A 21,929-nucleotide genomic window follows, 5' to 3' on the forward strand; every position below is an offset into this window, starting at 1 on the left:
TAGGATTGTTTAAAATCCATTAAAATCTGATGGTATTCAAATGCTGATGGATTTTTTTGCATTTCATAAAATGATGGATTTTGTGGCATTCTTGAAAGTATTTTAAGTTTTTTGAAATCCCATCAAAATCAATGAGATTTTGAAGCATTGTGCTTAAATCCTATCAACTCCGCGATATTTTATCAGGAATCCGCACAAAATCAAAATCAGACACAATCCATTAAAATTCAAATACTAAAAACAATCTATTAAAATCCCAATCGAATACACCCCTTTAAGTCCGTGTCTGGTTATGGCAAGTTAAATAATGAATACGGTGTAAAATAATGGCTCCAGTATACGAGTACCAAAAAATCTGAGTCAGCCGATAGGAAAGACGTTAGTATATAATAAATTTAAAATCAATTAGAACGCCAAGGGTTTCTACCAACCAAAAAAGAAGGCCGGCGGCGGTGGTCACTCACGGCGGCGCTCTCGATCTCCAGATCTCCCAACCTCTCTCACACCAACAAATCCGCGATGGCCGTCTCTCTCTCCACTTGCTACGGCATGAGGGCATTTCCGTCATTTGAGTGCCGCTCAGATCCCGACTTTTCCGGCCCGGAAATCCCCACTTCCGACGGCAGATCCAGATTCACCTCGAAGATCTCCAAATCTCACGGCTCTCTCGGTCTGTCTTCGTTGATATTGCGCTTCCCTCCCGACTTCGTTCGTCAATTGAGCAACAAAGCTCGCAGGAATTGCAGCAACATCGGTGTTGCGCAAGTCGTTGCTGCGTCTTGGTCGAACAATCAGCCTCCGAAATCCGTGGCCACTGACTCCGCCAACGGAAGCGTCGTTGAAGAGATCGAGGTGGTTAATCCTCTCTCTTTCTTGTCCTCCGATGGGAGTCTCGCTATTCATGCCGGTTCGTTTACTAATTATTTACACATTAACACATTTATATTTATATTTATATAATATATTCTCCGATTATTATGTTTTGTCTTGTGTTTTTGTTATTATTAGATTAGATGATGATTAGATGTGTAGAGTTAAGTTTCGAAATGATTGATTCAGGTGAAAGGCTAGGCCGCGGCATTGTCACGGATGCAATAACTACTCCAGTAGTTAATACTTCTGCTTACTTCTTTAAAAAGACTTCTGATCTCCTCGACTTTAAGGTTTATTTCCTGATTATTGCTTACTAGTTTGCGGAGTTATGCACATTTTCTTTGTGTGTTGCTTGTTTTTAAGGTTGGTGATAGTAATTTGTTTTATCTTTATGATAGGAGAAAAGAAGTGTGAGCTTTGAATATGGGCGCTATGGGAATCCTACTACTGTGGTTGCAGAGGAGAAGATCAGGTCTCTCTTCGTTATAACTTCACTCCTCACCCTTCACTATTATTGTAAATGCAAAAATTGCTACAAGATGTCGATGGAACACTAGAGCTTAACTGCAAAGCTAAGCGCCTGTTCATCCAAGAGAAGCATAGTTCATGGAATCTCTGTTTCCACACACACACACACACACACACACACAGATATATATATATATATATATATATATATATATATATATATATATATATATAGACACACACACACACATAGGCAATTGTTCAAATACAAATTAAATTAGAGTACAAACTAAAACCTTAATCTAGGCCCTTGAATAAATCTAATCTAATGCCCCCCTAGAAATCACCTCACAATCAAAATAATCCTTCCCACACATGATCTCACATAATCCCTTTAGTTTTTAATTTGATTTTTCCGTCAACCGGTGATCTTTTTTTTGAAATCTGACTTCATTGTATTTTCATCTCCCAACGATCAATTTTCATACTGCATATGTTATATTTTGATGTGATTTAGTTTTTTTTAGTTTGTATTTGAGTAAGACCCTTTGTATATATGCATATGTATTTGTATAAAATAATGGTTAGTGATACTTTTAAAAATTTAGTAATATAATTATAAAAAACAAATGAGTTCATGTTGCCTCTAGTCGATAATAAACAATTTGTTTTCTTACTATATAAGAAACTTAGAGATTTTCATCTTCTCCGTGACTCAAAGCCTTTGCCATTGTTGGGATGTTCTAATATTCTGTTGATCAAAACTATTGGTCATCTAGAAAGCATAGATTCTTTACTACTACAAACTTAGTATTTTGGGGATTCTTCTTAATTAATTAATAAAGTAGTTAGATGATTACATAATGACTTAATTGCCTTATAATGCAATAGTTGTGTTATTAAGTATTATACCAGTTATGAAGAATAAACATGACTATATAGTTTAAATACACGTATCAATAGAAATCTGTATTATATATTTTTCAATGTTTTAATATTTGCTGATCTTCTGTATCCCCCGTACTACCAACCCCTGCTACCCGTACTCATGCTTCTGATTAATTTTAGTAAAATTAAGCAAATCTTTTGTTAGTTGCTTAGCACTTTCTGCTTATCATTGCTTCCTCAAACAGTTTTGTAAATGGTGGGCTGTTTTTGAAGTGCAAACCCAACTTTGTGATCAAGCAAGCTTGTATGCTGTTTTAAACAATGCTCTTAACCTATTTCATCTAGTACATTTGCTTGCTTATAAGAAGTTTGTGGTCAGTGAGAGGCACATTTGCTGAATGACATATGACTTACCATGTTTGCTCGATGATATCTTGCAGTGCACTGGAAGGGGCTGAATCAACCCTCTTAATGGCTTCTGGAATGTGTGCAAGTACTGCTTTGTTGTTGGCACTGGTCCCAGCTGGTGGGCATCTGGTGACTACCACTGATTGCTACCGGAAGACTCGGATTTTTATTGAAACAATACTTCCCAAGATGGGTATCAAGGTAATTATTTCTTCGGCCAAAGGAGTGTGCATGCATTCAGTTTATGCACTGGAAGGGTCGAACAGATTCGGACATTATAATTTTTGTTTTTTGGGAAACAATACTTATACTTCTTGTCCATCTTTTGATGGTCTGCTATCACATGCAAGTAGCCAATTTAGAGAATTAATCATTCTCACATACATATTGCCCTGGTTTCGAATAGAGTTTTACTCGGTTTTTCTGCATTATTATATGTTTATTTCACAACACGTCAACACCTTAATTTATTAACAAAGCTAAACAATTTATTTTTATTTGATTAGAACATGAGTTCAGACATAATCACCTTATTGCTTATTTGCAGTGTGCTATGAAATGAAGTAAATTTTGTAACAATATAGTGCATTCAAATTTATATTCTGTTACACATGTATTGTAACATAGGTAGTCATGCTTTAAATGTGCAATGCACAAAGGATTACAGAATTAATTAAACACATTAGCAAGTTATGTATTTTGCAGGAACTGCATATACAAGTTATGTATTTAGATACTGGCATTTGTCATTTACAGTTTTGGAAACATGCTGATTGAAAATTCTGAAATCCAGGCCACAGTTATTGACCCTGCGGACATGGAAGGCCTTGAAGCTGCTCTGGAGGAGAACAATGTCAGAAGACAGTAATCTGCTCATTAATTTCAATATTTTGCCAAGACATGATCTTTGTCAGAAATTGTAGTGATCATACTTGCCAGTTCAAAACGATGTAAACACTTCTGAATATAATATAGGTTACATTACTTTATTATGCAGGTTAGTTTGTTCTTTACAGAGTCACCAACGAACCCATTCCTGAGATGTGTTGACATAGAGCTGGTGTCAAAAATGTGCCACAGTAAAGGAGCCCTTGTCTGTATAGATGGAACATTTGCCACCCCTCTGAATCAAAAAGCCCTTGCTCTAGGGGCAGATATTGTCCTGCATTCTGCGACAAAATTTATCGGAGGGCACAATGATGTATGATATATTTTGCCAATAACTTTAGCATTGATTAAATTTATGACATTGGACATGTGTTGTTAAAGCTTTACTATATGTCTTTATATTGTTTTTTCTGGTTCAGGTACTTGCAGGTTGTATTAGTGGTTCGATGGAGTTGATTTCTACTGTTCGTAATTTGCATCATATTCTTGGTGGTGCTTTAAACCCGGTGTGTGCTACTTGACTTTAACTTGTCTCGTGCATAATAGTGTTTTTTTTTGCTTCAACCTTGCCAGTCAAACTGACAATAGCATGAGATGACTTTTCTTTTTCTTTTATCAGAATGCTGCTTATCTTATCCTTCGAGGTATGAAGACCCTGCATCTTCGTGTACAGCATCAAAATTCTACGGCCTTGAGGATGGCCGAAATTTTAGAGGCACATCCCAAGGTATAAAACACATCTTTATTGCATTCATCTTACTGCATTATATTTGATAATTTGTCTGGAAGGTGTTGTTGTTAATAGACACCAATTTCCTTGTGAACAAGTCTATGGATAGCATATTGCATGAAGCAACTAGAATCAGTATTTTGCACTCATTTCCACTACGCCACACACACACACACACAGTATCTATATCTAGATCTATATATATACATACATACATTTTTATATATAAATATTATATACATGTAGGTGCAGTTTTCTGGTTATTCACTATTCAGTTAACCTCAATTTCGTCCCATTCAACTTATTAGCTAATCTAGTCCCTTGGATATATTCTATCATACCTAATTATTAGGACAGAAAAAATGTGGGGGGAAAGTGTTTCTCCCAGGGCTAGAGAGTCCTCACTTTATATAAATTCTTATATCAATATTACAAGCTTAACTCTTCCCTGAAATACAGCTAAAGTTAAGATTTTCAGCCTTTACAGCAGCTGTTATACCCTAACTATGAAATGTAAATATTTACCCTCGTTATCAGCTAATACATATCCTGGCGAATGGTTGTAGTGTTGCACAACTTGCACTATATGCTGATTTTCAGATGAAATTCACTTTTAATACTCTGTTATTATTTATTCGCAACTAATACATATACATTCTTCTAATTAGTTTTCAATAATGCATGAATAGGCAACCGGATATATTAGATAGTAAGGCTGTGCGGACTGGGATTGTGAGATTGAGGAAATATCATTGGCAAATAAGCCCTAATCTTTTAACTGAATTTTGGTGATATCATTTTCAGGTGAAGCGTGTCTATTATCCAGGTCTGAAAAGTCATCCAGAACATCATATCGCAGTCCGTCAAATGACTGGTTTTGGTGGTGTAGTCAGTTTTGAGGTTGGTTTGGTCATAAATTCAAAATGCAATTGGCTCACTTTTAATACATTCTGCCACATGCTGTATATATCTTTAATTGCCTGAATTCCGCATCCATATCATTTATTGTATAGGTTGATGGTGACTTACATACCACTGCGAAGTTCATTGACAATCTGAAAATTCCATACATTGCCCCTTCCTTTGGAGGATGCGAGAGCATTGTGGACCAGCCAGCAATCATGTCTTACTGGTTTGTATCGTATTTCATCACAATCTACCTAGTAATCATTACATTTTGGATTTGTCTATTAGCAAAAGTTTATATAAAGTATAAACACATCTACAAATTTAGAAGTAAAAAGACTCAGATATATGCACGTATTACTGTTTTGTACTAATATACTATGCTTTGTAGTACAAAAGGCAAAATAATTTATTGTGATGATGCCTGGTCTGAAGAAACTCCCGTACATTGTATATTCGTTGCATTTGAATTCATCCGAAGTATGAACTAATTATGTATAATATGTTAAATATTTTAGTATCCACTAGCTTTGTGATTAAGGAGTCTCTTGGCATGATGTTCTCCTTGCATGGTTGAAGTCTCTTTGGAATAGGCCGCACATATTGAATAATGCTTTCTATTGTATCAAAATATGACCGAGACGCCTAATTGATTATATTTTGGAAACAGGGATCTGAGTCAAGCAGACAGGGCCAAGTATGGGATCTTTGACAATTTGGTTCGGTTCAGCTTTGGTGTCGAAGATTTTGAAGATCTGAAGACTGACATTCTTCAGGCCCTAGAGGCCATATAGGCAATTAACATGCCCGTGTTTTTTTTTTTAATATTGAATTTCCAGAAATTGTTTCTGCATTATTTATGTTTTAATGAAATTATTGACATGGAGTAACAGACAATTTGTTCCATTACTTCTCTAGCACATTCTGCACGGCGAACTCGCCCAGTACTCATCTAGTAGAACGTGTAATATGCCTTGTTAATTGGAATCAAGAAGCCTTGGCACTAAACGAGAGTCTGATAAGAGATTTTAAGTGTTTAACACCATAAATGGGATGAGTGGGAGTTGATATTTCTCTGAACTTGCATCATGCGTCTTGGAATGATTTGGAGTTTCCATGTAGTTTTTTGGATTGACAAGCAATTTTAACAGATGCGGTCCACTTTTCCACATAATCCTTGACTGATATATCTTGTTACAAGTGTTGAGGGTATATGCATCTTAATACTATACAGAGTAATTAGACACCCAAAAATGAAAACATTTTTTTCAATTTTCCTTTTTGATGCTCTCAAATATTTCGTTACTAGAGAACTCAGAACCATAAGAGCATCATTCATGACGAATACAAATGGGTGTTTGGCTTCTTATTTTAAACAACTAAGGACCTGGAAATTGGAATTCAAGAGCAGAGCCCTGATGCCAAAGAAAGAGAGTGGTGGAGGAAGTCCCAAGTCCTAATGACGTCTTAAAATAATTTCTCAAGACAATTTCCAAAACTAAAATTTAAGATTTTTAACATAAATGAAATTTGAAACACTTATTTTATGTTAAATAACAAATTGATGATTCGATTAATTCTTTCGTGACTAATATTTTAAAATAATAAATTTTTAATCTTGATATTATAAATTAAATTCGAGACAATGATATGTGTTATCTTCTTAATAATTAATTAATATCTTCTATTTCTTAATTAATGAGCTGACACGGACACGGTTATTTTTTTATAGTTAGTCGATTAGTATTAATATTATAAATGTCTCAAGATCTTAAATGACTTTATTGAATCCCAGTTCCTCAATTTTTGATGCATACTAAAAATTTGCATTTAAAACTCAAATTGAATACACCTATTTAAAGTATTGTTTTTATGCTAAAATTATGATATGATATATAGCCATATAGGTGATATAAATCACCTCCCTATCATTTAAAAAAAAAGGAAAGAAAAACCTCTTTATGGTCCACCAGATTTAAATGCCTTAAATAACACATTTATGGTCAAAATACATGACCACCTCCAACCCAATTTATACATCACAGCAAAGGACACAAATCTAGGTTTATTTAGCCCAATTATTATTTCACCTAACAAGAATACATATAAAATCATTTGCATAAATGCTGCATTAAAACGGTACTAGTATCCAAATTACAGAATCACACCAGTTAACCAACAATATTAAACAACCACCACCTCTCAATTGTCTTCATTCTCAGGTCAATATTTTAATGATCCTATCTCTATTATGATTACACAAGTGGTGGACTACTTTAGTTACAAAACTCAAACTCAAAAATTCTAGCTAACAAACTCTAGTTCAGTTCAAATGTCTCAATGGAACTTTCTCTTCAGTTCAATCATCATCACATTCTTGTACTTCAATCTCAATCTTTTTCTCACAAATTCTGAAACAATTGTCAAAAATCTTGAATACCCATGTAAGCCTCCATATAATTCCTACCCATTCTGTGATACTTCTCTGCCAATCACAACCAGGGCTCAATCTATAATTTCTCACTTGACTCTCCCTGAGAAAATCCAACAGCTTTGTAACAATGCCTCAGGGATTCCAAGGCTTGGAATCCCTGCTTATGAATGGTGGTCTGAGTCACTTCATGGGATTGCTACTAATGGACCTGGAATCACTTTTAATGGCACAATTCAGGCTGCTACAAGTTTTCCTCAGGTTATTGTGACAGCCTCTGCTTTTAACAGGACTTTGTGGTACGCGATCGGGGCGGCTATAGGAGTGGAAGCTAGAGCAATGTACAATGTTGGCCAAGCTGGATTGACCTTTTGGGCACCTAATATTAACATTTTTAGGGACCCCAGATGGGGGAGAGGCCAGGAGACACCTGGAGAGGATCCGATGGTTGCGTCGGCTTTTGCTGTTGATTTTGTGAGAGGGTTCCAGAGGGAGAAGGCCAGTGGTGGTGGTGGAAATGTGAAGAGAGTTGTTAGGAAGAGAAGTTTGAGTGATGGTGATGATGATGGGAATGAGGGCTTGATGTTGTCTGCTTGTTGCAAACATATGATTGCTTATGATTTGGAGTTGTGGAACAATTTTGCTAGATATAATTTCAATGCTGTGGTAAGTTTATCCTTTTCGATCTTTTATATATCATTCTTGATCATTTAATGTTGTTTGCTATGCTTGCGAATTTTCAATATCCATTTTTTTTAAAAGTAGAGGCATGACAATTTAGAGGATATCTCTTTTGTGACCCCTATTTTGTTTGTAAAGAACAAGATAAAAAATGAGATTGAATGGTGCAGATGTATAAAGTTCAGTTTACTAATGGAATGAACTAGGATTCCCTCAATGTTAATTGTCTATGGGTTAACAGACGGAGTACTGTAGATCAATACAGTGTTGAATAACAAGGAACATCCAAGTCTGGAGTTCTTGAATTTTGATAGAGCAATGTGTGTTTTGTAGGAGTTGTACTTAACTCTAATTTGTATAATCTCAGTTCAAATATAATTAGTACAGCGATGATCTTGTTTTGTGACAATCCACTCATGACAGCCTAGACTCAGATTTAGAGGTTTAAATATCTAATCAGTAATCTGATACATATTAGTTAAACTTCCGTTTAAATTTGGACTGAAAACCACTTGGTACTAAAACACAATGATCTGCATTAGGAGTTTAGGACAAGTGTTCTGGACAGAATATTAAAATCTTCTTTCAGCTGAGGCCAAAGATTGACATTTTTGCATCAAATGCACCTATATATTTTCAGGTCACAGCGCAAGATATGCAGGACACATATCAACCACCATTCCAGAGCTGCATCCAACAAGGGAAAGCAAGCTGCTTAATGTGTTCGTACAATGCAGTAAACGGGATACCTGCATGCGCAGATAAGGAATTATTGCAGAAAGCTCGGAATGATTGGGGTTTCGAGGGGTGATATTCCCACTAATCTTATAAAAAGTGTTAGAGATGGAAATTTCTGAAATTGGGTTGATCATAAACACTTACATTTCTTCCACAAAATGGCTTAAATGCAGATATATCACCTCTGACTGTGATGCTGTGGCCACAATATTTGAATATCAAAATTACACAAAAAGTCCTGAGGATGCAGTTGCCATTGCTCTTAAATCAGGTTTTAGTTTTAAATCTTCTTCTATATATTTTTGTTCAAAGACTGTTGCTTCCTAACATCTGCGTTATGAGTTTTTGACAGGAACGGATATTAATTGTGGAACATATATGCTATTTAACACCAAATCTGCCATAGAACAAGGAAAGGTGCAAGAAATGGACATAGATAAGGCTCTGCTTAATCTGTTTCTAGTTCAACTCCGACTTGGACTTTTTAATGGAGATCCTACTAAAGGTCCTTACGGAAAATTAGGACCAAAAGATGTCTGCAGCACAGAACACAAGACACTGGCACTTGAAGCAGCAAGACAGGGCATTGTGCTTTTAAAGAACAGAAATAAGTTTCTACCTTTCAACAAGGATAGCATTTCTTCAATAGCTGTTATTGGTCCACTGGCAAATAATACAAGTAAAATGGGTGGTGGTTATACAGGTACAAACTTAAACTTGTAGATTTGGTTCATTTATATGCCTTGGATATAGATCTATAGTTTTATGCAGTATATAGGAGTTAATTACTTCTGTGCTTAATGTCTTTTGGTCAATCTTAGGAAACCTAAAAATTGTTCCACCACATGTTTACAACATGTTTGAATATCTATTATAATATGTTTGTCTTTCCTCACTTTGTTTAGGTATTCCTTGTAGCCCAAAAAGCATTTTTGAGGGTCTCCAGGCATATGTAAAGAATGTAAATTACGCACCAGGATGCCTGGCAGTGTCTTGCGAATCCACTTCTGGTTTTGAGGAAGCTATTTCTATTGCTAAAGATGCTGATATTGTAGTCATTGTTGCTGGTTTGGATTTGTCCCAAGAAACTGAAGATCATGACAGATATAGTCTCCTTCTACCAGGTTTTCAGAGCAAGCTTATTACCACTATTGCAGCTATAAGTAAAAAGCCACTGGTTTTAGTCATAACCGGTGGTGGGCCTATTGACCTCTCAATGGCCAACGGAGATGAAAGAATTGCCAGCATTCTGTGGATTGGTTACCCAGGAGAAGCCGGGGGCAATGCACTTGCAGAAATCATTTTTGGAGATTATAATCCAGGTAGGTCGATATAATTGGTAGAAAGGATATTGAGGTAGACATATAACCTCAAAATTTTCCACAGTATTTTAACTTCTAGTCGATTTTTTTCTCTTATAACCAAAAATAGGTGGACGGCTTCCCTTGACTTGGTATCCAGAGGCATTCACAAGCGTACCAATGAATGATATGAACATGAGAGCTGATCCCTCACGGGACTATCCTGGAAGAACTTATCGATTTTACACTGGCAAGGTAGTATATGGATTTGGATATGGCCTCAGCTTCACAAATTACACTTACAAGCTCCTCAACGCGCCCAAGCAACTAACATTGTCAGGATCTATCAGCCCAGAATCCAAGAGGAAAATACAATTGCAAATAGGAGAAGGATATCAACTGGACTATATTAACCTCGATGAGGTTGAGTCCTGTAATTCATTGAAATTCAATGTGCAAGTCTCAGTAATGAATGAAGGGGAAATGGATGGAAGCCATGTTATCATGTTATATTCTAGAGTTACAAATGAACATGCTGGTGCTCCGAGAAAACAACTGATTGGATTTGATCGTGTACAAACTACATCATACAGAGGTACCGAATCTAGTTTCTTAGTAGATCCTTGTAATCATTTCAGTTTTGCAAATGAGCATGGTAAGAGAATATTGCCTCTGGGCGATCATGCTTTAGTATTGGAAGATCAAGAGCACATTGTTTCGATACAAATATGATGAACTAATTGAATTGAATATTTGTAAGGCATCGCCATTACTGATTGTAAAGAATGCGTATGATAAGCCTAATGGAATTCAGATGTTTTTACAGAAGCAGAATTTTCATTCTTCCTTTTCTTTCTGCATGATTATGTGGTGACTTGTGCAGTTCTTCGTCAAGCAAAAAGCTTTCTGCCTTCGAAATTTGGAATACAAGGAGACAGTAAAAACTAAAATGCACTCAGAGTCTCAGACTGAGAGGTTTAGATATTAAATAGATAGAACTCTCTCAAATGAAGAGACTCGAATCCGAGTCCGTCCAGACCGAGTCTATATATCATGTTAAGTAAACTGTCCATCTAAAATCTTAAGATATCAAACGCATGTTCCATATATTAGATTTTCTCTAAGAATATGCTGGTTATGATGATAAGAAAAGAAGGGTCTCAACTCTCAGATTCTTCAAGCAATTTGTTTTAAAAATCAGCTAATTTATCTGACATGTCTAATCAACATCGGAGCAACTACTCCATTTTCTTTTTAGCAATTTCTCAACTACTCCATTCCACAAGCAGTCAAAGCATCCACGTCACGCATACAAGTTTACCGCTACCAAATCTTTCTTTTTCCTTATTTAACTTCCAACATATCGATAGTTCCAATATTGTCAAATACATATAGGAGAGGTGTTTGTCGGTATGTTTAACTGTCACTAAATTTTATTTAAATTAAATACAAGAATTGTTGACATTAGAGACTGCTTGTATTCAACTGTATCAAGAAAAAAGAATCATTCTTCTCTAAAATAAAAATTTACAAAAAGAAAATAAAACAAATAATTGACAAAATATATAGCCAAACCGATGTAACTCAACATACTTGTTGAAAATAAAAGGTAATATGAATATAGTGTATGAGCATGGAAAATTTAAGCATCTTTAATCAATGCAAGTGTAGCTGTCTTCGAAGAAACTGTCTCTGATTTGTTTTGACACAGTTATGTGATCACCACACCAGCTTGAAAGTAAGAAAGTAGGGCAGTACAGGGTCCCACCTCGTAGAATAAATTTCAAAGAAGACACTAGAGTGAAAGAGCTTTTGTGGCTCTGCTTTTTGTTTCTTATTCCGAAATTTAAGGCAGCATATTGGTAGTCTGATTTGAGAAGTCCAGTGCGAGCGAGTGAAGAGATGAATGAACCACCAAAGTATGCATATCCCTACCCTGCTCAAGGTAAGCAAATACGTTGTCCCGTCACGACTCGACTCGACTCGTAAACAAGTGTCAGTATGTTTAAAGATTGATAATATTATTCATATTTATGTTTACATGAAAATGATGAGCGGGTGCAGGTAACTATTATGGTCCTCCGGTGATGGCACCGCCACAGTACTACGCACCTCCGCCGCCCAGGAGGGAACCAGGCTTTCTTGAAGGATGGTAATAATATGAACCAGTATCTTTCCGTTTGGACTTTGGATACGTTAGTCTCTTGATTTTCATATATATATTTTTAAAAATTTTGATCATGTATATAAAAAGTATGTGAAAAAAAGTCGAGAGATCCAAAAAGAGGGAGTACTCTGTTAGGTCATTCCGGAATCCGGTTCACAGAGTGTCTGCTAGTTGAAGAATACCTAAGAAATGTCCGAATAACAAATTTATGTTAAAAAGCACCATTAACAAAGGTGTTTTGGGCATCAGTTCTTGCAGTTATATACTAGTATTTCATGAACACAGTGCAGGTGTTTTATGTTGTTTATGTGTGGTGTTGCAGTCTCGCAGCTTTGTGTTGCTGTTGCCTGTTTGAAGAGTGCTGCGATCTCTCTATCTTCATCGGTTGACTATAAATCCTTCATCTTCCTCCTTGTCTACAAGACTCCACCAAATTTAGTAATTAATCACATCTCATAGCGTAAATTTGCTTTACATCTCATGTACTGTAAGTTTCTGTAATGCATTCCATCAAAATTAAGTGCATATTTGGGTAGTGGGAGCTGGGCTTCTCTTGTTAATAAGATGGTTTCTGTTTTGGTGACTCATTTGTGTGAAAGAAATAGTGGCAACAAATTTAAGTAGGACTTTGAGAAACATATTTTTTTTTCTTTACTGATTTTTATTTCTGTTTATACTGTACTCTTTTAATCCATCAGAAATTCTCAAGTATCGCAACATTTTAATAATTTATAAATCTTAATTTGTTTATAATTTTTTTATAATTTTATCCGAACCACCCCTATATTACACCAAGGTGAACAATTATTTGGGACTACAGTTTTCGAGTACTCTTTATTGCCACAGATTTCTTGCTTGCTTTCTCATCTCCTTCAACCGATAATATGATTTTGATTATTTCTCCTAGAAGTCTTAAAGTGTGCTGGAGTAGTTGTCACGGGACATTGCTAACCTAGTACAAGTAGTAATCACGAGAGTGTGGTTGCACTCGGAGCCACGAAGGTATAAAGCACAAATCGCGTACTTTTATTATCTCAAAATTACAGTATTACAAAAATAATGATTTAATTCTAATTCGTTTTACCGTTGTTTATATTTATCAGTTTAAATAGTTTCTTTTCGAGAACATCAGTGTAAATAGTTAATCATCCAGATTCAATATCAAGAATTGTTATTCGATGTATTATTAATACTTTTTTTTTTGTTTTGAAAATGAGAATAAAATCTCAACGAGAATCGGCAATTCACCGTGATAATTCTTTCATTCAAGAAAGCTTATTATCTAACCATCGGACATGCAAGATGACCGGGGAAATTTAGACAATAAAACTTTAATGTCCGAAAAGAAAACCGGTCTTCTTCCAAAAATCCTGAAAATAAAACAAGAGAAACAAAAAGAATATAAGTCGATATATTTAACAGATTACATCAAAATATTCCCACAATCATGATAACTCATGATTGAGACAATTAAGCTCTTAATTAAGGCATAATAATAAAATATTAATATCCTTAATTAAGACACAATTAACGCCCTCAAATAAGGCCCAATTAACGCCCTCAATAAAAAGGAACAATTTACGCCCTCAATAATTGAGACACAATTTACGCCCTCAATAAAGAGGCATAATTAACGAGGCACAATTACCGCCCTCAATTAAGGCACAATTAGCGCGCTTTTCTTTCTGAAACCGGATCCCGTCCTGAAACCGCCGTCACCGCCACCATCGGCCACCACCGCTATGCTATCGATCAAGTTGCCTCGTCGTATGCGAAGCGAACAACGAAGCGTATCACATGTAACACGAAAACCCCCAAAAACACCAAAAATCAAACAAAACACAGGGATTAAATAAACAAACAAATACACACAAACAAACAAGATTAAAATCAACACCTTTCGCAATTCCACTCAAAATCATGAGAAAAAGAAAGAATATTGTAAATAATTGTAATAGAAGGGCATACCAGTTGAACCATGAGGAACCCCATAGGATTTGAAAATCAGAGCAGCGTCATGTGACAAACCCATCTTCTTAATTGCCCCTCTCTCTCTTTCTCTTCACGGAGAATAAGAAGTAAGGGCGGAGGGGATATACGCAGCCATATGCCAGCCATATGCCAGTTTTGAGCATCGGCAATGATAGACAAATTTTTATGAAAGAACCAGATTTTGATTTTAACATATCTTAGACACATCCTTGACTCTTACCGGAGCCAGGAACCTTAACGTAGAAATACCACCCCCAACCATCAATAAATGGTGCTCTGTAAATTGAGATGTTTGAAATACAGTGGTTGATTGATGTATTATTAATACTTGTTTACATCATGTGAACAGGTTATTTTTAATGTCTTATATTTTAATATATATACATATATTTGATTTTAATATGTGGGATATTATATAGATTAAAAATTTCAATTAAAATCTAAAAATATGCTATAGATTATGTTGAAATTCTTTATTAGTTTTAAAATTCGATGATGAGAAATTAACGGAAATATAGTGATAATATATCCTTTGAATAATTTAATTTAAAATATTAGATAATAATAATTTTAAAAACTGAAATATAAGTGAACTATTTTTTATTTTTACCGTTTTACCCTGCTAACTTTGGGGTAAAGAAGTAAATGTTCAAATTGAACATGACAAGAAAAGAGATGCTACAATATATTTCAATGTGTTGGTGGCAAGTTAAAATTATAATAAATCGCGCAGTGTAGATTGTGATTTGACATAGAATAAACACAGTTCAAAACCGATACGCACTACGGTTTCCTAACATACAAATCTATACTCCCTCCGTCTCAATTTATAGGTCCATTTTGGAATAAACACACATATTAAGAAAAAAGTTGGTTAGATAGAATCTTATCTCATATATCATTAATTAGTGTATTGGTAAGTGAGAATATAGTTGAGTTTCAAAAAAATCACAATAAATATAGGGATTTAGTGCATTGAGAAATGAGAATAATGTTGAGTTTCAAAAAAATCACAATTAATATGTAGATAAATTTGTATTGAAAGAAGAGAGGGACAAGTATTTTGAGACAAATTTTTTTCCCAAACTGGACCTATAAATTGAGACGGAGGGAGTATATTTATAATGGTAAATATTTATATTATACATTTTTTTTGTATTTTTTATCTTTCTATATAGCAACAACTTTTAGTTAAAAAACATGTAAGAATTTACTTGTTAAATCCAAAAATAGCTTTCTGGAAATGCGTTTTTACTTTTTAGTTCAAAACTTGTTTTTAAAGAAACAGGACCCACCCATTTTTTTGGATAAAGCTATTTTTTGACTTCTACTTCTACGAAAAATTGTCATAGTTTTGATTATAAAATATTAAAAATATTTTTTATATTATAATTTAAAATATATAAATATCAAAGAAATATTTATGGGGTGTATTCAATTGGGATTTCAAAGGATTTTTTTTCATTTATGAAATCCGAGTGTATTCGATTGAGATTCTAAATTATGCTACAAAATGTGATGGTATTCAATTTGGATTTCAAATTATGCTTTAAAATCCGATGGTATTCAATTAACGGAGGTGTATTCGATTGGGATTTTAATGGATTACTTTTAGTCTATGGATTTTAATGGATTGTATGGAATTTTGATTTTGAGCGGATTCTTGATAAAATGTCGCTGAGTTGATAGGATTTAGGTACAATGCTTCAAAATCCCATTGATTTTGGTGAGATTTCAAAAAATTTAAAATACACTGAAAAATGCCACAAAATCCATCATTTTATGAAATGAAAAAAAATCCATCAGCATTTGATGGATTTTAAACAATCCCAGTTGAATACCATCGGATTTTAAAAGCATAATTTAAAATCTCAATTGAATACCACCAGATTTTGTAGCATAATTTAAAATCTCAACTGAATACCTCAAAATTTTAATGGATTTCAAACAATCTCAATCGAATACCCTCGAATTTCATGAATGAAAAAAAATACTTTAAAATCCCAATCCAATACACCCCTCTAAGATTGTTTAAAATTAATTAAAATATGATGGTATTCAAATGCTAATGAAATTTTTTGGATTTCAATGATGGATTCTATATTTCTATGCAATTTTTCAATGTATTTTAATTTTTTTGAAATCTCACCAAAATTCATGAGATTTTGAAGCATGCTTAAATCCTAAAGAATCAATATCAACTTTACAACATTTCATTAAAAACTCACACAAAATCAAAATCACAATCCATTAAAATTCATAGATTAAAAACAGCCCATTAAAATCCCTATCGAATATACCCTTTTAATATTTTTACAACAACATTTATTTTATTGACAGTTTTTCAACCAAAAGATTCCACCGGTACGAAACCCTTGTTTTGGCGGGAATTTATTTTGGAAGCAACCCAGATAACAGACCCTCCCCATGTCATCCATTTCTTTTTTTATGTATGTATCCTCACCATTTGCAACTGTATAATGTACTACTCGCTATTTTTTTCCAAACCACAAACAAGGTACAAAATCAAAAACATTCAATACCATATATCTCATGGAAATCAAAAATCGTTGTGGATTGAGAAGATATGCACAAAGGCCGTTACAGATATAAACTTATCTCTCCATCAACAATAAATAACAAAGAAAAAAGAAAAAAAATTGTGGGACCAGATAGAAAATACAACATTACGAATGAAAATATAATTCCATATCTGCATCTACAAAATCCATATCTAACACAATAAAAGCTCAGTAATTTCATTCAACTTTTTCCTAAATTCGTCCAAATATAAAACGCCCCGAGAAAACGTTCATCCCCCAATCTACGTCCACCAAGCTATCCACGTGTCCTCAACCTCCCATCACCACCGTCCGTTACAGATTGCCGGTCAGAACCCTCACGTGCCCAACAATTTAATCTCAGCCGTTAAAATAGCCAATCAACGGCTCACGAGCTGCCCGAAACGTCGACGGGCAGATCTGATTCTCTTTAAGAAGCCCGTGTTGCTATCACAGAAACTCATCACCAAAAGAGTCTTATATATAAAGCTTTGAAACCCTCGCCCATTTCTTATAATCTCCGCCGTTGTTCCGCCGTCCGCCGGCGAGTCCTCGATCAATAACTCGCCGGAGATTCTCATTTCTAACTGATGACGTCAGCAGTTCTGCCGAGGATAAACGAGGGGCAGTGGAGGAATTACGCGCACCACGGCACGGGTTACAATGCGATAAACCCTAACCCTAATTCTGGTTACGGCAGCGCCGGCATTGGCCGGTTTGTTAGTCAGAACCCTAACCCTAACCCTAGGTATGTCCAGAGTGTTGATCGAGGCCATGTAAGGAAGGGTGACGTGGCGGCGCCGAGATTTTCGGCGGATGTTTCGCCGGACTGTTGTGTAGTGGAGAAGGAGACGGCACGTGACGGTCACGTGATATTTCATCTGGACTTGTATTCGAGGAGTGAGTTGAAGGAGTTGAAGAACCGGCTTGTTTCGGATCTTGAACGGGTCAGGAGTGTTATGTACGAAATTAAGTCACGTGAATCGGAGGCTCGATTGAACCGGTCTTTCGGTCCGCCTTCGGGTCAGATTAATAATGTGGTTTCGAATGTTAAGAAAGGCGGTTCGGGGAAGAAGAGTGGGCCCGGGAAGATTCTAGGGCAAAAGAGGGGAATGCAGGTGTCGTCGAATCGAGAAATTAAGAGGCCTGTGAAGAATGTGGTGTTTGATTCGACGGCTACGAGGAAGGTTGAGGCGGTGATGAGGAGGAAATGTGGAGCGATTTTGTCGAAATTGATGAAACATAAGCATGGTTGGGTGTTTAATAAGCCGGTGGATGCGGTTGCTTTGGGGCTTCATAATTATCATCAAGTAATTAAGCGTCCGATGGATCTAGGTACGGTGAAGACGAAGCTTGGTAAGCATTTATATGGAACACCGGCTGATTTTGCTGCTGATGTGAGATTGATTTTTGATAATGCTATGACTTATAATCCGAAAGGGGATGATGCTCATACCATGGCTAGTATCCTGCTCGATAAGTTTGAGGAATTGTTTGTTCCGGCTTATAATGAGTTTGAGGCTGAAAGGCAGCGGATTGTTGTTGCACAGCAGAATTATAGCAAGCCTTTGCCTAGGTTGGCGGAAGCACAGATAGTCGCGACCCAGGTGAAAATGGAGAAGCCTGTGCAAATGCATTCTCAGGGGGCATTCACTAATGTGGTACCTCCAGTTCAGGCATCGGCTGCGAAAGTTTGCAATGTTGCTAAGAAGTCTTTGAGTGTACAGCAAAAGATGGTGCCCGAGGCAAAGCCAATTGTATCAAACAGAAGAGAAATGAGTGACGGGGATAGGGAGAAGTTGGGGCTTATCTTGCAGGACTTGGCTGGGGAATATTTGAATGATATTTTGCAAATTGTGGCCAAGCGGAATTCTGAATTGGCTTCCCCGGGTGGTGATGGGGAAATTGAACTCGATGTTCATGCCCTTGACAGTGAGACAATGTGGGATTTGGAAAAGTTTGCGAGGCTTCACAAAAAAGCTGCTCGGAACAGGATGAGGAAAGAAGAGCTAGTAAATCATTTGGCATCAAACTTGGAGAACATCAAGGTTATAACTCATGGCAGTAAATAGTAGACTATTTTGTATTGTGCCCCTATGTTATTGTTGTTTGGCTAATGTTCTTTGTATATAGCAGTCTCCAGTTGCGACTATGGAAGAACCACATGTCCCGACAATGCTGAAGGTTGAGGAGGACATTGACATTGGCGATGAAATACCAATGTACGATTACCCTCCAGTAGAGATTGAGAGGGATGCTCCAAGTCCTATCAGATCAAGCAACTCGAGCAGCTCAAGTTCTGGAACTGACTCTTCAAGTGGTAAGGGATGCAGTTTCTTGAGATTTGTCGTGCAGTTCTATAGTTTCCTGTACTTTGAAGAGGGTTTTTAGTTTCCTGTACTTTGAAGAGGGTTTTTAGTAATGTGTATATCGTGTTGTTTGTGTGTGGAAGCAGAATCTGAAAGCTCTTCGGGAAGTGACTCGGATGGAAGTGTGCATTCACAGGAAGCCACCTAAGAAATTCCACCAGGAACATGAGCTCCTCAAGGCATATGGTCAATTTTTGGGTATCTAAAGACTAAAGATGTGTAGTTAATCAGTGTAAAAAGAACTGACTAGAGACAAAGATTTGGTAGGTAAAGCCAGATATGTAGGTAGGCGAAATGTAGAAGATCTGAGAAATATGTTAGGCAGACAGAGTTGTTGATTAGGAGTAAAGGGCAAGAAGTGTTGGGAGTATTGCTTGTATGACTATTATCATACATGATTTTGCTTGATGGGTTGAAGGAAAGCTTATGGCAGAGAAGATGTACAGAGTAACTAGTATCCAAATGAAATATATATATCAAGTCTTCTAAATTTGTGCACTTTGACTCTTTAATTTCTAACACTTTATAAGACTGTTGAGTGTTGAGAGTGTTTCTTTCGGTTTCTAAAGGAATCAGAATACTAGCTGCACAGAATAATCAAACTTTAAAGAGCAAACAGGCACAGGAAAGAATGAAAACAGATAGAATCTGAAACTGGGGAACAGAACTAACAATGATTATAGTGTACAACCAAATAAAGATGATGATATGCAGCAAAACTTAGATCAGTAAACAGAGAGCTGGGAAGGCCCAAATACCACATGTACCAAGTTCTTGTGTCTTTGTGGATATGCCAGCTTGAACGAAAACATGAAAACAATATAGGAACAAAATACATGGCCTCCTAAAGCAAATTTTAACAATTCAGAGAAAGTTTGTATGGTAAAAGGGATGAGCAGCCAAGTGTTAAACCTAAGAATTATACTTAAAAGTGTTACACATCATCAAAGATTGCCATAGGATGATAAAAGCCAAAGTTACCGTTCAAGATCAACTGAATCTAAAAATATATTTGTGGGGAAAGAGCAACCAACAATGGAAGACTGACAAAACAACATCGCTGGAAACAAACTTGGTAAAAGATTACCAGAAGCCAACCGATTCCAGGCTTAACTGAAATCATAATGCAAAAGTAATGTAATACAATCATCTAATGTTCTTCCAACACTCTGGATGTAAATTGAAATTGACGAATAGCATAAACATGACAAATTCATCCGCTTTGTAACGAAAACAAATGACATAGTGAAAACATAAATCCTCTGTAGTCTGTACTTGCCTTCACTGGCAAAAAGGAGCCTTTATTAACATAACCATTCAAGACAAATGTACAGACATGATAATTAGCTAGAGAAACTATACATGAATCGACTAACCCATTATCTTTAATTATCAATTAAAACTTTCACATCTGAACTTAGCAAGGTAAACAATTGGTGTATACAGATCTAACAAAACCGAGCTGGAATTTATTCAAGTTGATAGTCATGTCAAGTTAGCATCTTTCCAGATTCTGAACACAAGACAAAAGAAGTTACCTTAATCAAGAATCATGTCAGAAAAAACCCAAATCAAATCCCTTGTCAGGAGTTGATGAATTGTCAAGCTTCAGTCACTAATCCAAGAAAACATGATGACCTGGGATGTCAATACTTAATTAGTACAACCTTATTTACAAAGATAAAATCACACACACACACACACACAGGCTTATTATAAAAATAGAGAGATGGAAGAGATAAAAGAACTTACCAGAAATGAATATCTGATGTTCCTGCATCAGACAAAGTCATCAGTGATGTGAAATTAGCATCATTATTATTACAGAGAAAATGACCTCTGATATCTCTTCACTGATTAGAAACTGTACCAAGAATCTAAGTATTCTTCAAAGATTGAGAGAATCAAATCAGAATTTGCAGCACAACAAAAAAGAAAAAGGGGGTTCAAAGCAAATTATGTTAGTACTACTATTGTTCATATGGTTTAACAAGTTTGGGCATTTTTATCGAAAAGGGTGAAAAAGTTTGGTCATCAACAGCATAAAAAGGTGCTGAGAAATTAAAGTTTGAGGATTCAGGACAATAAGACAAAATTTAAGTGAAAAATCTTGGTGGAATATTATGAATTATCGCAGAAGCTTAAGAGAAGATACTGTGGAATTCTTTGTAGATCTACCATGTTGTCATTTAATCTTCGTGATGATGTGAATTGGTAAATAAACAATGCATATGTTACATGTTTGTGCTTTGAAAAAATATGAGATATATAATGATGCAAGCATTGAAGATTGAATGGACTAAAGATGGGTCAAAAAAGTTGTTCAAATTTGAACCACTGAGGATGATTCCAGAGATATGTATCAACCCACTTTTGCACACAATTGGACCACTGATGACGGACTACTATCTTTTCTTTTTCATCAACCAAACTAAACAATCAAGTGAAATTATATTGGAATGAGCTCTCTTCGTCATATGGTATCTCCCTAGTTTCGTTCGTTTTATTTACTCATCTCTCTCGCACTG

At 35.7% G+C, this 21,929-nt stretch overlaps 3 protein-coding genes and 2 long non-coding RNA genes across 8 annotated transcripts; 4 read left to right on the plus strand and 1 right to left on the minus strand.

Moving 5' to 3' along the window:
• The first annotated feature begins 333 nt into the window (after positions 1-333).
• On the plus strand, positions 334-6,067 carry LOC108196318 (cystathionine gamma-synthase 1, chloroplastic). Its single transcript, XM_017363550.2, has 11 exons — positions 334-907; positions 1,060-1,163; positions 1,272-1,345; positions 2,670-2,838; positions 3,431-3,490; positions 3,635-3,838; positions 3,945-4,031; positions 4,145-4,252; positions 5,060-5,155; positions 5,269-5,387; positions 5,832-6,067. Exons 1-11 carry the CDS (start codon positions 520-522, stop codon positions 5,953-5,955), a joined length of 1,533 nt encoding a protein of 510 aa, XP_017219039.1. The 5' UTR covers positions 334-519; the 3' UTR covers positions 5,956-6,067.
• A 1,291-nt stretch (positions 6,068-7,358) lies between these two features.
• LOC108193586 (probable beta-D-xylosidase 6) lies at positions 7,359-11,140 on the plus strand. Its single transcript, XM_017360302.2, has 6 exons — positions 7,359-8,258; positions 8,914-9,080; positions 9,185-9,282; positions 9,364-9,714; positions 9,917-10,333; positions 10,443-11,140. The coding sequence occupies exons 1-6, from the start codon at positions 7,494-7,496 to the stop codon at positions 11,042-11,044; spliced, it is 2,400 nt and encodes a 799-aa protein (XP_017215791.1). The 5' UTR covers positions 7,359-7,493; the 3' UTR covers positions 11,045-11,140.
• Positions 11,141-12,100: 960 nt separating this feature from the next.
• On the plus strand, positions 12,101-13,062 carry LOC108194339 (uncharacterized). Its single transcript, XR_001801413.2, has 3 exons — positions 12,101-12,257; positions 12,377-12,464; positions 12,802-13,062. It is a non-coding gene; the product is annotated as an uncharacterized LOC108194339 (long non-coding RNA).
• Positions 13,063-17,096: 4,034 nt separating this feature from the next.
• On the plus strand, positions 17,097-19,899 carry LOC108196018 (transcription factor GTE7). 4 transcript variants are annotated; one of them, XM_017363073.2, is made up of 3 exons: positions 17,098-19,080; positions 19,166-19,352; positions 19,488-19,899. In XM_017363073.2, the coding sequence occupies exons 1-3, from the start codon at positions 17,623-17,625 to the stop codon at positions 19,547-19,549; spliced, it is 1,707 nt and encodes a 568-aa protein (XP_017218562.1). In that variant the 5' UTR covers positions 17,098-17,622; the 3' UTR covers positions 19,550-19,899. The 4 variants fall into 4 exon arrangements, with proteins under 4 accessions (XP_017218560.1, XP_017218562.1, XP_017218561.1 ...); XM_064082199.1 differs by having other exon boundaries at positions 17,100-19,080; positions 19,169-19,352; XM_017363071.2 differs by having other exon boundaries at positions 17,097-19,080; positions 19,166-19,899.
• A 787-nt stretch (positions 19,900-20,686) lies between these two features.
• Positions 20,687-21,863, minus strand: LOC108196019 (uncharacterized). Its single transcript, XR_001801703.2, has 2 exons — positions 21,154-21,863; positions 20,687-21,039 (listed from the first exon to the last, which is right to left on the minus strand). It is a non-coding gene; the product is annotated as an uncharacterized LOC108196019 (long non-coding RNA).
• Positions 21,864-21,929: the final 66 nt, after the last annotated feature.

This window comes from Daucus carota, chromosome 7 (genome assembly GCF_001625215.2).
Source record: "Daucus carota subsp. sativus chromosome 7, DH1 v3.0, whole genome shotgun sequence".
In the NCBI taxonomy this organism is placed as follows: Eukaryota; Viridiplantae; Streptophyta; class Magnoliopsida; order Apiales; family Apiaceae; genus Daucus; species Daucus carota.

What these genes read in the sequence shown, in the direction of transcription:
- LOC108196018 (XM_017363071.2), top strand. Translation starts at nt 17,623, where the DNA reads ATGACGTCAGCAGTTCTGCCGAGGATAAACGAGGGGCAGTGGAGGAAT. An exon ending in CAAACTTGGAGAACATCAAG is followed by an intron (nt 19,081 to 19,165) that starts GTTATAACTCAT and finishes CTTTGTATATAG; the next exon opens with CAGTCTCCAGTTGCGACTAT.
- LOC108193586 (XM_017360302.2), top strand. Translation starts at nt 7,494, where the DNA reads ATGTCTCAATGGAACTTTCTCTTCAGTTCAATCATCATCACATTCTTG. An exon ending in GATATAATTTCAATGCTGTG is followed by an intron (nt 8,259 to 8,913) that starts GTAAGTTTATCC and finishes ATATATTTTCAG; the next exon opens with GTCACAGCGCAAGATATGCA. An exon ending in AATGGGTGGTGGTTATACAG is followed by an intron (nt 9,715 to 9,916) that starts GTACAAACTTAA and finishes CACTTTGTTTAG; the next exon opens with GTATTCCTTGTAGCCCAAAA.
- LOC108196318 (XM_017363550.2), top strand. Translation starts at nt 520, where the DNA reads ATGGCCGTCTCTCTCTCCACTTGCTACGGCATGAGGGCATTTCCGTCA. An exon ending in TTATCGGAGGGCACAATGAT is followed by an intron (nt 3,839 to 3,944) that starts GTATGATATATT and finishes TTTCTGGTTCAG; the next exon opens with GTACTTGCAGGTTGTATTAG. An exon ending in CCAGCAATCATGTCTTACTG is followed by an intron (nt 5,388 to 5,831) that starts GTTTGTATCGTA and finishes TTTTGGAAACAG; the next exon opens with GGATCTGAGTCAAGCAGACA.